At 47.0% G+C, this 14546-nt stretch overlaps 1 protein-coding gene across 1 annotated transcript; it reads left to right on the top strand.

The window, feature by feature from the left end:
- Positions 1 to 11742: 11742 nt before the first annotated feature.
- Positions 11743 to 12877, top strand: LOC309819226 (calpain small subunit 1-like; the record flags this gene model as incomplete). Its single annotated transcript, XM_082649366.1, is given in 2 exon segments — positions 11743 to 11993; positions 11995 to 12877. Coding segments are annotated over 2 exon segments (600 nt in total). The 3' UTR covers positions 12344 to 12877.
- Positions 12878 to 14546: the final 1669 nt, after the last annotated feature.

Here is a 14546-nt window from a genome sequence, read left to right as displayed (position 1 = left end):
CGCGTCCCGGCTCAGGCAGGGCTCTGGTGGCCTAGGCAGCACCTGGCCGACGTTAGAGAGGGCGCTGCCCCAGGAAGGCCTACAACACACAGCTCGTTAGAGCGAGGCTGAGTCGTGGGGTATGGAGGCTGTTGGGTCCCATTCCTGCAACATAACAAGCAAACAGAGTACTGGCAGAGAAAATCCAGACTGTGGAGTCTGTAAAACTTTTTCAAGGCCAGTTCACAAAGGCATTCACCAGGTCTGTGAGAGTGAAATAAAAGGTTAGCAGAGCCGGTCAGAACTGCACAAGGTTAGGTTAGCCCGGGGCTGACCTGAAAGAACAGGCCTCTGGAAAGGCAAATACCTTTCGGGGTCTGAAGTCTCCAGCAGAGGGAGGGCATGCAGCCTTACTTATAAAAAGGGCTAAAGGGACTTCCCTGGTGGTGCAGTGGTTAAGAATCCGCCTGCCAATGCAGGGGACACGGGTTCGAGCCCTGGTCCAGGAAGATCCCACATGCCACGGAGCAACTAAGCCTGTGTGCCACAACTACTGAGCCTGTGCTCTAGAGCCTGCGAGCCACAACTACTGAAGCCCACGCACAAGAGAAGCCACCACAATGAGAAGCCCGCACACGGCAACGAAAAGTAGCCCCCAATCGCCGCAACTAGAGAAAGCCCACACACAGCAACGAAGACCCAACTCACACAAAAGTAAATAAATAAATTTATAAAAAGTTTAAAAAATAAATAAAAAGGGCTAAGGATTGAGAAGCGACCTCTGTCAGGGCGACTGGGTAAATCTCTTACAAGCCTCTGGGCTCCAGCTTTAACTACTCTTGGTCTTGAACTCCTACCAGGACAGAGTTTACCAAAGCAGGATGTAGCCCTTCGTACCCTGAATACCAGGCAGAGAGGAGTGCTTTGAAACTGAGATCTGTTTCCAGGGCATAATTGGTTCAGATCTCTGAAACTGGAAGATGAAAATACGGTACACCTGAGAAGCAGGTTTGCTGGAACCTGAAGGTTCACGTAGAATAATTGAGACAGACCTAACTTGTTTTCTTCGTAGCTTAAAACTATTTCTTTCAGGCAATGATCTGAAGGGGAACACCTGGCCCTGAGACCAAACTAAGCGTTCATCCTTACAAGGAAATGTTTCCGATTGATCAAATAGTAGGAGTCCACGCAAGCCGAGAATGCGGAGGCTAACACACTGGTGTGATGGCCACGCCCATCTCCGGTATGGACACCACCTCCCCAACAGGACATCTTGAACCTGGCATTGAATATGCTATGAGAAACATGAAACATGTTTGTTTTCACTCTCATGATCAAAGGGTGAGAGATGCTTTCTGCCTTCTTTTTTTTGGCCATGGCATGCAACTTGCAGGATCTTAGTTTCCCGAGCAGGAATTGAACCCGGGCCCTTGGCAATGAAAGTGCCAAGTCCTAACCACTGGACCACCAGGGAATTCCCACTTTCTGCCTTCTTGCCTTTGGTTAGTTTTCTCCCATTTCCCAAGCTTGGCTGAGGAAAAGAAAAGGTAGGAGAAACCTCGAAAGAGAAGAAACGTCCTCCTGTCCTCTCACAAATTTCTGTTCTGCTCCTGTGGCTGTGGAGCCAGGGCCTGGAATGGGTAGTCTGCTCACTCACATTCTGGTCATTTTCTTTCTAAAGTAGGATGACTAGCACCTCCACTTGTGTTGAACGTTTCTGTCCAGGGCCTGTGTATAGTCCTGCAGATGTGTCGCTGGCAGCAAGGAGGTGCCAGGTTTGGCTGTGTATGGTGAGATGCGAGTCCCTCTTGCCGCTGGGAAAACAAGTCAAAGGCATGCCTTACTCAAGGTAGGCAGACCCCCTCTAAACCCAGTATTATGGGATGCAGAAGAAATGAGAACTAACATTTGTTGGGGGCCAGCTAAGTGTGCTGGACACTTTAGTTATATTCTCACTTAACCTCGCAACAACTCTGAGGCAGACGGCATTATACCCATCTTACAGATGAGGAAACTGCAGCTGTGTATTTGATAAGGTACTAGATGCAGGACCTTAGGTAACCAGCAGAGTTAGGACTTGAACCCAGGTGGTAAACGCAGAGGCCTGTGTGCTTTCCAAGGGGCTGTGCACGCTGTGCTCGCCTTTTCCACTGGCTTGACCTCCAGCCATTTGGTCATCTCTGGTCACCCAGAGCATCTTCAATCTTCCATGAGTTTTTGCGTATTGTTGGGAATGATGGAGAGGTCACTAGTGATTTGAATTTGATTTGAATTTCACCTTCTAGCTATATTTGATTTGCATTTTATGTTTTAAATATACCTGGATTTCATTTTTTAACATACATTTAAAACTATAATTAAAAACACAAACATGCAGCTGTGTTAGCTATCAAATCATAACACAATGGAAAACACTGGCACATAAACTTTTTTTAAATATCTTTATTGGAGTATAATTGCTTTACAGTGTTGTGTTAGTTTCTGTTGTACAACAAAGTGAATCTGCTATATGTATACATATATCCCCATATCTCCTCCCTCTTACATCTCCCTCCCACCCTCCCTATCCCACCCCTCTAGGTGGTCACAAAGCATCGAGCTGATCTCCCTGTGCTATGTGGCTGCTTCCCACTAGCCATCCATTTTACATTTGGTAGTGATTATATGTCAATGTTACTCTCTCACTTCGTCCCAGCTTCCCCTTCCCCCCCGTGTCCTCAAGTCCATTCTCTATGTCTGTGTCTTTATTCCTGCCCTGCCACTAGGTTTATCAGTACCATTTTTTAAGATTCCATATATGTGGCACATAAACTTTTGCTGACAAGTTTATGAGCAAATCCTGGGATAGAGTTTCTTGGGCCCTCCCTGCTTCTCTCTCTTCTCCCTCTCTCTTTCAGCCAATAGGACTTTGAAGTATAATTTACCTACAGTCAAATGCACAATTCTTAGGTATACAGCTCATGAATTTTCACACATATATACTCCATATAACCGCCACCCATATCAAGATATAGACAATGTCCAGCACTGCAGAGAGTCCCCTTATGCCCTTTCAAGTCACTGGCACCCTTCTCCCATCACCATCTGACTCTACCACCATAGACTAGTCAGTCATGTACCACTGATTAGGAAGGTTATGGGTCTGCACTGACCTTTTATGTCTGTTCCTGTAACAAAGTTCTCCAAAATGCAGCACTCAGTCACACCAGACTCAGAAGCATCTATTTGGTCCCTGCTCTTGTCAGGCCTCAGTGATCTTTCACAAGTGAATGCGTAACCTGTCACCTGGCTCTACTGCTTATAAAAAGTGTTGGGTAGTTCATGACTGACTTTTGTATCCTGGACAAGAAATTCAATAGTCTTAATTATGATTATCTGGAAATTTTTAAATGTTCTAGTACTCCTTTTTTCAAATTTCTGGATCAGTTTAAATAACAGGTGATTAGGCAAGCTGTTTTTGTTTTGTTTTCTAATAAATATTTGTTTACTCTTTGCAACTAAAATAATGTATAGAAGTAAATTAAATGCTGAGCTTATGTAAGATTGCAATGGTCATACCTATATTAATTGTTCCAAATTTGGTATTCATCAAGACAATAATTTTTCCTCATAGATTAACTTTACAAGAAGTGAATGTTAAATAAGTTTTAACTTTAAATGTATACAAAAAATTATTTAAACATTAAAAAAAAATTAGGGTTCATATAAGATTTGTCTGAAAAAGTTATAATACTAAAAATTTGCAACCCACATCCTGGGACAAAATATTTCTAGACATAGAAACTTGATGGCCCTTAAAGTAGCTGGATTTTCTCTTCTTGACATGCAGTTGATCTCAGGCTTACATTCTTCTGGACCGCCCTTGTTCTTTTCCTATCCAGCTTGAAGTGATTTCTCTATTTGTGGGAGCAGTGGAAACAAGGTAGTTAATATTCTACCACTTTCACCAGGAGAACCCTACCAGTCCCCTTCCATGTAAGACTGGTTTTTGAAAGCCCCTTTTGGAGAGTGTGTGTACGTGTGTGTGTGTGTGTGTGTGTGTGTGTGTGTGTGTGTGTGTGTGTGTGTGTGTGTGTGTGTGTGTTATTAACAGCATTAGGGATTGCTGTTCTTATTCTGTGTAAGTGAGAAGTATTTTTCTATTCTTAAAAAAAAAAAATAGTGAGACCGTTCTCAAAAGTCATTTCCTGAAATAAAGTGGGGAGGGAAGGCATGGGCGTGAGGGCAGTGAGTCATCAGAAGGCAGCTTGGGGAGAGCACGGGGTTGCTGGCGTGAGCTGGGGGAGCCTTGCTTAATCCTGCACAAGCCTCTCCGATCAGTGAGCTGAGCAGGATATCAGGCCCTTCTGATGTGAGAAGAGGGCCTCGTGAGAGGTCCAGAGGGGGCTGATGTACAGGATGGTGGGCAGCTGGGGGCAGCTGGAGGTACAGGGGGAAGGCAGACAGACAGGTCCTGGGATTTCGGCGGGGGCCACTCAGCTGCTGGAAAATGAGGCTCAGAGAGTTGCTTGGACTGTGTGAATCTGGACTTAGGATAGACCGTGCCGTAACACTTGGTTAGGTAACACACACTTCAGGCACCCTGCACAGGGATGTGAACTGGATCATGGGAAAAGGCAAGACTTCGAAGTGCAAGAGGGCAGAGCGAGCATAAGGGGGCAACTCTACCATCAGCGCACCAGCCTGCGGCCCTGAGAGGAATCACGGGGCTCTCAACTTGGACTTGATTCAAGCAATTGCAGAGAAGAAGGGCCAAAGGGCAACCAGGAGGCCCTAACCAGAGGAAAAACCGAGGAGGAAGTTCTTAAAGAGGTTGCAGAATCCATGGTTGGGCAACTAGGGGAACCCAGTTCTGCTCCCAGCTAAAACTGGAGATCATGACTCTAGCAGCTGACCCTGTAGGTGGTGGGTGAGTGGGAGGATGATATTCTAGATAAAACCTAACTGACAGGGGCTTCCCTGGTGGCACAGTGGTTAAGAATCTGCCTGCCAATGCAGGGGACACGGGTTCGAGCCCTGGTCCGGGAAGATCCCACATGCCGCGGAGCAACGAAGCCCGTGCGCCACAACTACTGAAGCCCGCGTGCCTAGAGACTGTGCCCTGCAACAAGAGAAGCCACCACAATGAGAAGCCTGCGCACTGCAACAAAGAGTAGCCCCGCTCTCCGCAGCCAAAAAAAAAAAAAAAAACTGACAAGTCCCACTAGAGCTTTGAAGAAGGAATTAGGAAAGAGGGACCACGAGTTGCCTAGTCCCACTTGTATCAAATTTAGAGTAAGTCCCACATGACCAGTGACTTACTCTAAGTTTTTTAGTCTAAGGTTTTTTTTTAAAATTAATTTATTAATTTATTTTTATTTTTGGCTGTGTTGGGTCTTCTTTGCTGCGCACAGGCTTTCTCTAGTTGCAGTGAGCGGGGGCTACTCTTCGTTGCGGTGCCGCAGGCTTCTCACTGCAGTGGCTTCTCTTGTTGCACAACACAGGCTCTAGGCACGCAGGCTTCAGTAGCTGTAGCACACGGGCACAGTAGTTGTGGCTCACAGGCTGTAAAGCGCAGGCTCAGTAGTTGTGGTGCACGGGCTTAGTTGCTCCGCGGCATGTGGGATCTTCCCAGACCAGGGCTCGAACCCATGTCTCCTGCATTGGCAGACAGATTCTTTTTTTTTTTTTTTTTGCGGTACACGGGCCTCTCACTGTTGCGGCCTCTCCCATCGCGGAGCACAGGCTCCGGACGCACAGGCCCAGCGGCCATGGCTCACGGGCCCAGCCGCTCCACGGCACGTGGGATCCTCCCGGACCGGGGCACGAACCCCTGTCCCCTGCATCGGCAGGCGGACTCTCAACCACTGCGCCACCAGGAAAGCCCCCAGACAGATTCTTAACCACTGTGCCACCAGGGAAGCAGCTCAACTGCTCTGTCATTTGCTACCTTTGCTATCTTCTATTTCTCAATAATTAGGAGTGCATTGCAGTGAATAACAGTGGTCAAAAAATCAGACTGCCTGGCTTCATACTCTAGCTCTGCCACTTATTAACTGTGTGGTCTTGGCCAAGTTTTTTTGTTTTTTTTTTGTTTTTGTTTTTAGCCAAGTGTTTTTTTAATGTCCCTGAGTTTCTATTTCTTTAATTGTGAAGCAGAAATATTGATAGAAACAACTCATGACATAAATGTGATTAAATCAAATGTAGAGCCTTTGGCACACGGTAAGGGTTCAATAAACATTTACCCATTGTGGTGATGAGGCTAGAAATAATAGCACTAGGAGTAATGATAGCGACAAACCAAATGGCAGTCAGGGACTTGTTTCAGGGATGGGAGAGTGGAAGAGAAGTTGGGAGTGGTGCCCTATAGGTTTGGGCTTCCTTCCGTGGTTAATCTCTGGGCACCTCATCATCCCAGGTTGGTTCCCTTAAGCCTGCACATAGCTCTGGAAATCCTCCTTTCCTTCAGTCTCTACATTGGAACCATGACAGTGGATTCCTTCTACTGCTGGGACCCTGACTGATCCAGTACCTGATGGTGGTTGTGTGTCTTTCCATCAGTCTTTTGTGCTAGGACTCAAACCAGCCCCTTCTTCCAACTTCCCCCCTTGGCTGTGGGTAACAGCATCTGACTTTCAGTCATCCCTGACTGGTTCTTCCCTCTCCCTGAGCCCCCCACAATGCAACATCCTGAGACCCTACATTCCCACCTCACAGAATACCTCACGTCCTCCCCTCATCTCTCTTCCCATGGCTTCTCCTTCCCATTCAGGTCCTTCTTACTGCCCCCTTGGGCTATGACAAGAGCATCCTAACTAGACTCACAGCCTCCAGTTTCCTCCTCCGCACCCCTAATTCAGCCTCTGATTTGTCATCAGATTAGTCTTCCTAACTCTGGGGCTTTCAAAATTTTTTGGCCATGACTCACAATAAGAAATATATTTTAGGGACTTCCCGCGTGGCTCAGTGGTGAAGAATCCGCCTGCCAATACAGGGGACCCGGGTTCGAACCCTGCTCCAGGAGGATCCCTCCACATGCCGTGGAGCAACTAAGTCTGTGTACTACAACTACTGTGCCCTAGAGCCCGCGAGCCACAACTACTGAGCCCTCGTGCCACAACTGCTGAAGCCCGCCCGCCTAGAACCCGTGCTCCACAACAAGAGAAGCCACCGCAATGAGAAGCCCGCGCACCGCAATGAAGAGTGGCCCCCGCTCACCGCAACTAGGAAAAAGCCCATGTGCAGCAACAAAGACCCAATGCAGCCAAAAATAAATAAATAAATTAATTAATTAATTAAAAAATATATATATATATATTTTCTTTTTACCTCACAACCCAGTACACACATACAAAACACACAAAACAATACTGCACTCTGATATTTTTTTTATCGTGAGACCCACAAAATTGAATTTGTGAGCCACTAATGGATCATATCCCACAGTCTGGAAACACTGCCCCCCACCGAGCTTTAATCACGTCACTACCCCAGTGAAAGATGTCAGTAGTCCCCATCATTGACTGAATTTAGTACAAGTTGTTTGACCTGGCATCAAAGGCTTCTATAGGATGCCCTCAATTTGTCTGCCTAAACATTTCTCTCCCTACCTCCATTTATGTCATTTTAACCTCTCTGAGCTTTTGTGGTCTAATATATAGAATAAGAACAAAAATATTTCTCCAGCATGAAGGCCAGGGGTAGACCAGATGGTACGTTAAGTTTCCTCTTTAAGGGCTATAATTCTGGGATTCTAAGTGCCCAATATCCAGTAACCAAACATATCTCCTCTCTGGTCTCCATACACTCCCAGATCTATGCTATCTATGTTCCTATTGCCCCCTTTAGCCATCTTCCTCCATCTCCCTCTATCTTCCTATGTTGAAATCCCATCAAAGTCTAGCAAGGGCAAAGGACACAGGAAGGAAGGATCAGAACATACTCAAGCAAAGCAATTAGTCCCCTAAGAGTGGAGCCACTAAGGCTGGTATGTTACACACGGGTGGGAAGAAAGATGAGACTAAAGAGGTGGGCTAGGCTAGATTATGCCAAACCGAGACCCTCAGGCTGAGATTTCATCTTAATTTAGAGGTCATGGGGAGTCACTGAGAGTTTCTGAACAGGTATGATATGACCAAAGGTGAGGTTTAAGAAAACTGATTTGCCTGGAGCTGGGGCATCAGAGGTTTTTCAGTAGTAAAATTGACATAGCCTAGATGTAGTTGGTCTCATGACAGGCCGGGTCAGGGATGGATCCCAGAAATTCAGGCAGGCCGCATCAAGGAGGTTCAGCTTTGGCCACAGATAAGCATCCTGGAGAGCCCAAGGAACATGGTGTCTAGTTATAAGGAGCAGACTTGAGCAGAGGGCCAACAAGGTGCCTGGCTTCCACCAGCTCTGGCAACACAGTGCAGGGGCCCAGCCAAGAATCGGGACTCAGGGGCAGGAGGCCAGTCCTTGACAGGGCTGGTGAGAGCAAAGCTTCTGGCAAAAAAAGAAAAGAAACCACACCCTTTCCTCAGATCCTGTATGTGATAGTTTCTCTGCCAAGCACTTTTGCACACTGGCCTATCGGACTCCAAAGCCTGAAGTGTGAATGACACCAAACTGCTCCCAGTGTCTCTGAGGACAAGAAGCGAATTCTCTCTCCTCCTGTGACCTGGCAGTGCTTGTACAGAGTAAGCCTAGATAAATATTTGTTGGATCGAACTGAAAAGAGATGATCATTCCTATCACCCCATGGATATTGCTGCTGGTTCGTCTATCTTGACTGGTGATTCTTGATGTCCTGGGCCTTACGCTGTTTAACTGAAAGAGCCTGAATACCAAAGCTCTGTGGAGGATTATACTGATACTCTGAATTCATTAACCTAAACGTATTTCTGGATGAAAGGCTTCAGGTGTGGCTTTAACGACTGACTATGTGTGAACAGCCAAGGGAGAAATGAGCGTTAGTGTCGTCTTTCATCCCAAAGGCTTTGCGGGGCAGCGAGAGCTCAGCTCTGCAGCAAAACAGGAGCTATAAATCATCATGAGATTTGTTTCCCCTCGTGCAGTGGGAGAAACCTGCACTATCATTATGTCTCTTTTCACGTGCCCTCTTCCAGATATATCTTGGTCTCCCCACCACCCAAGGTGCTCAGTAGATGGGTGGAGCCATTCGAGGAGCAACCGGGGTTGGGAGGAAGCTGAGTCTTGTGCTAGAGCTGTTGGGCTCTGTGTGGAGCTCACTGCAGCTCTGGCAGCCCTGGCAGGGGTGGTAGCAGCTGGCTGTGTTCCCTTGGAAGCAGTACATTCTCGGGGGGCGAACAGGAGATATATGACTGCCAGGAAAAGGGTGTAGAACTGTTTCTCTTGGTAAACTGTCCATAATCGTGTATTATTCAGACTCCCTGCCTCCTAGTTATTCAGTCAACACTTACTTACTAACAGCCCCTGTTAGTAAGAGCAAGAAAGCAGAGCGAAGGCAGGTCAATTCTATCTTTGAGGCTCCTAGGATATTTAAAAAATGAACAATGGCTAAATAAGATTTTAAGTCATAGTAAGTTTTAATGTTTGTGTATTTAAAATTAAAATTATATGATGAATACTGTCTTCTTTCCCTCCTGTAACTACAGCTTTGTGTCTGAATTCATAACCTCATTTGCAGGTAGTGCAGAAGTCCAAATTTGAGGCTCTTATGAATATGGGAACTGGATCTCTTGCCCTTAAACCCCCAGGCCTCCTGCCTTGTTGCCTACCAGGCCCAGGTGCACGGAGGACTGAACCACAGTTCATATGGCTTTGACTAACATCAGACCGTCCACTGCATCCATTCAACCACAGAGGCTCCCTTTGACTTCAAGTCTGGAGCTGTGAACTGCCCTGAGGGGCTACACCCAGATGCAAGACTCTGTCCTTGTCTGAAGCACGTCTCCTGGGTCATGAGAGTCTCTACTGCCAACTCAATGCAAGCCAGTAAACCATGCTACTTGGCTTGAGTTCTATCTATGTTTTCCTCACATGCACTTAAGCTGTGAGGACGCCCTATTTCTAAATGCTTGGACACACTCACCTGTAGCAACAGGAGACGAAGGGATTCCCCAGAGAGGCTCTTATGCTTAGGCACATGACATATACCTCTAAACCCACTGAGCCAGGAATAGGAGGTACCCTGATGTCCAAACACAGAAACACATGATTTGATGTCATTGTGATAATATGAGGAACCACCAAGCATCCTCTTTTAAAACACAGCCAAAGGGACCTAACCCAAAACATTAACACATCTACTCCGTAAGATTTTGGCTTTAGGGAACGATGGTCAGAGGGACCCATTTCTTTGGGATGGCTGAATCTGCCTCTTATCCAGCTTTGCGAGGACCCACCCTGGGGGCTCCTACAAGGCCAACTGACCTCCGACTCAAAACCACGTTGGATTTTCCTCACTCAGACCTTTCCTCTAAGAATCTCAAATCTGTTTCGAGAGAATGAAGGAGTTAGCAACCAACCTGTACAGTCCCCATAAAAAAAACAGGGGTTCTGTCTCTTCAAGAAGTGGGAAATCTGAGGCCCTAGGGCCTGTTCTGTGTCCTGGGGTGGCAGACCTGATTCCTGCCCCAGAGTTCACTGACAGTTGAAAATATAATGAGGTGGTGAGGAACGGGGAGTGACGCAGTTAGAGAGAGCTGTCTAAAGATCTCAGTAACCTGGAAACTACTGACGTGTAAAAGTGCCTACTGTTCCGAAAAAGCAGATAAGCAGATGAGAAAGAGCAGAAGGAATAACATAGACTCTATAGTATCATTAAAGGAATAAAAATGTTTTTTACAAACCTCATCTTAATTATAAGGAGGTACAAATATAATGACGAAGCTGCAAGAATTATGATTTTTTTTTGGCAAAAAGCTATGCAATTTTGGGGCTTCCCTGGTGGCGCAGTGGTTAAGAATCCACCTGCCAATGCAGGGGACACAAGTTCGATCCCTGGTCTAGGAAGATCCCACATGCCGCGGAGCAACGAAGCCCGTGCGCCACAACTACTGAGCCTGTGCTCTAGAGCCTGTGAGCCACAACTAACGAGCCCATGTGCCACAACTACTGAAGCCTGTGTGCCTAGAGCCCGTGCTCCACAACTAGAGAAGCCACCGCAATGAGAAGCCCGCACACCGCAACAAAGAGTAGCCCCTGCTCGCCACAACTAGAGAAAGCCCGTGCGCAGCAACGAAGATCCAACACAGCCAAAAATAAATAAATTTATTTTTTAAAAAAAGCTATGCAATTTTGTTTCCTCACAGGCTATGTCAAAGGGAAAACACTGAAAAAAAATTTTTTAATCCCAAAGGGAAAAAAAGACACAAGTGGAAGAAACACTTTTTTCCCAGACCTGATCGCACTTACATTTGAAAAAATAGTGCACCTGTATTTATTTTAGAAAGTTTCCACCTATCAGAGAAATGCTAGAAGACAAAGCTGGTTATTCTATGTTTGTCTGGGTGTTATCTCTTGAAAGAAAAGTATAAAAGAAGTACCATATCCATCATTAGTCACTGAGCTTTAGAAATACTTAGTCACATCACTTTTAGTGTGTATTTCTAAAGGAAATATTGACTGTTGCCTTTCTTTCTTTGTCTTTAAGAGTGAAAATTCTGGTATAGCTTTTATGTGAATTCTGGTGGATTTGATCATAACTGGACCATCAGTTTCTCTGCCCACACCTGCACTCTTCATCACCTTCTTTATCACCAGTTAAAAAAGATTGTCTCGGGGCCTGGAGGAAGAGGCTTGTCCGGTAAGAACAGAATGGGTGAGGCATCTGCGCAGTACAACCCAGAGCCCCCGCCCCCTCGCAGCCAATACTCCAACATCCAGGCCAATGAGAGTGAGAAGGCCCGGCAGTTCCGGAGGCTCTATGCCCAGCTGGCTGGAGAGGACGTGGAGGTCAGTGCCACAGAACTCGTGAACATTCTCAACAAAGTCGTGACCCGACATCCTGATCTGAAGACTGATGGTTTTGGCATTGACACATGTCGCAGCATGGTGGCCGTTATGGAGTGACACGACCGGCAAGCTGGGCTTCAAGGAATTCACGTACTTGTGGAACAACATCAAAAAGTGGCAGGCCATATACAAACAGTTTGACATTGACTGTTCAGGGACCATTGGCAGCAGTGAGCTCCCAGGGGCCTTTGAGGCAGCAGGATTCCGCCTGAATGAGCATCTCTACAACATGATCATCCGACGCTACTCAGATGAGGGAGGGAACACTGATTTTGACAACTTCATCAGCTGCCTGGTCAGACTGGATGCGATGTTCCGTGCCTTCAAATCTCTTGACAAAGATGGCACTGGACAAACCCAGGTGAACACCCAGGAGTGGCTGCAGCTGACCATGTATTCCTGAACGGGAGTCACAGACCTGCCCCCTCATCACCTCGCTGTAGGAGTCACCTTGGACTCTTCAGTCTCCCCCAGGGCTGATCCTGTTTGCAGTCACATCTTCATGGCTCCTGCTGACCCACAGGCCTTTCTGTTCTCCCAGCCCTTGGCACCTGGATTCTCAGTCAACAGCCAGGGCCCAACATGCTTCAACACACCCTGCCCCAGCACACCCATCTCACATCTACTCCATAACCCCTCTCTTGCATCTGTGCCAAGCCCAACATTTGTGTTGCTTGCACACCCGAAGGGCCCTTCTCTCAGTTCTGGGAGGATCACTCCAGTCCCTACACATCCTGGCACACCCACCCAGTTACCACCCAGGCAGCTGAACTCCAGGCCATAACAGGTCACATGCCCCAGTGCCTTTGTCTGTACTCTGCTCCCAGCCTGCCAGGCCCAGGAGGAAATAAATGCACCCTAGTTGCTGCTCTCTCTGGAAAAAAAACAAAAAAAAAGATTGTCTCCACCCCTTGCTATCAAGAATATTAGTCCTAGTGACTCCTTCCTTCATGTCTAAGAAAAGGGGATGCTATTTAACCATTTATTCACTTTATTCAACATGTATTCATTCAGTGCCTGGTGGTGTTTTTTTTTTAAAGACCATTTTTATTTTCATTTATTTTTTAATTAATCTTATTTACTTTTGGCTGCGTTGGGTCTTCGTTGCTGTGCACGGGCTTTCTCTAGTTGCAGCAAGCGGGGGCTACTCTTTGTTGCGGTGCAGGGGCTTCTCATTGCGGTGACTTCTCTTGTCGTGGAGCACGGGCTCTAGGCACGTGGGCTTCAGTAGTTGTGGCGCGTGGGTTCAGTAGTTGTGGCTTGCAGGCTCTGAGCACAGGCTCAGTAGTTGTGGCGCACGGGCTTCGTTGCTCCGCAGCATGTGGGATCTTCCCGGACCAGGGCTTGAACCCATGTGCCCTGCATTGGCAGGCGGATTCTTAACCACTGCGCCACCAGGGAAGTCCCAGTGCCTGATGTTTCCCTGGGCACTGTGGATAAAGTAATGACCGAAAAAAGACAGAGCCTTGGACTGGTGGTCAGAATCACACCAATAGATGTAAATTACACTCTGTGATAAGTGCTTATCTTTCCAAGAGGAAATTCTCCCTGTTCTTAATTTGTCCCTTTTGCCTCCTTGTATCCCAGCTGCTTCCCCTCTCCAACATCAATCTCATCCACCTTCTTCCCTGTCAGCAACGTGCTCTGGTTCTTCCCTTTTACCCTGCCTCCAAACATCTTGACAGAACAGTTTTATATTCCTCACCTTCTTTTCAGCCAGCAAACCATGTAAGTTGGTTTCCATCCACCCCACTCTACTGAAATGCTCTCTCAAGGTTGGCAACAAGGATCCCACCATTACAAATCCTCATCGCAGCTTCATCGTGGCTCTGGCATCGTGGTCCTCTCCCAGGACCTAACACCCCAACTACCTCCATCTGCGAATGTTCTTCCCTACCAGACGGTGCTCTCTTCTTTCTCCTTACACTGCCAAGCCACTGGTGTTCCCAGGGTTCTGTCCTCAGCCCTCTCTGTCTTCTCTCCAATCTGGGAGATGCCATTCACTTTCCAAGCGTCAGTGACACTCTCTTTAATCACAGCTCCAGTTTGGGTCTCTCCTGGGCTCAGATCCATATTTCCATCTCAGCCTTTACTCTTGGATGCCCTGTTGAACTTCAGATCTAAGGATGTGCAAAACAAAATTCATGGTTTTCCCTCCCACCCTGCTTCTCCATTTCTATCACAATCAATAATATCATTTTCCATTCAGGCACCCAAGTCAGAAGCCTCCAAGTTACCTGTGATCACACTTTCCTCCTCATTCAGGCATTCTATCTGCCATTGAGTTCTACACCCAGAATGTCTATCCCAACAAGGGATGGCAAGTAGGTTTCACCTAATGTACCGACTCTAACCAGTTAGTAGTGGCTGCCTGGAGGAGCACTACTGTGTTGGGAAGGATGCTGAGGCAGCTTGTGGCCTAACCAAGAAAAGGCACCGTGATCAGCTATCGGTTCTACTTTGGGTGGTGGTACACATGCCAGGTATTTGCCATCCAGCTCTAAATCTTCCCTGGTGAACAAATGAGATCACCCTTTACCGTTCCCATTACCCCTGCTCTGGATACTCTCTTAAAACGTATTACAGGGCTTCCCTGGTGGCGCAGT

Source organism: Grampus griseus (assembly GCF_964374135.1).
Source record: "Grampus griseus genome assembly, chromosome: 2".
In the NCBI taxonomy this organism is placed as follows: Eukaryota; Metazoa; Chordata; class Mammalia; order Artiodactyla; family Delphinidae; genus Grampus; species Grampus griseus.
This window is presented reverse-complemented; position numbering and strand designations above follow the sequence as displayed.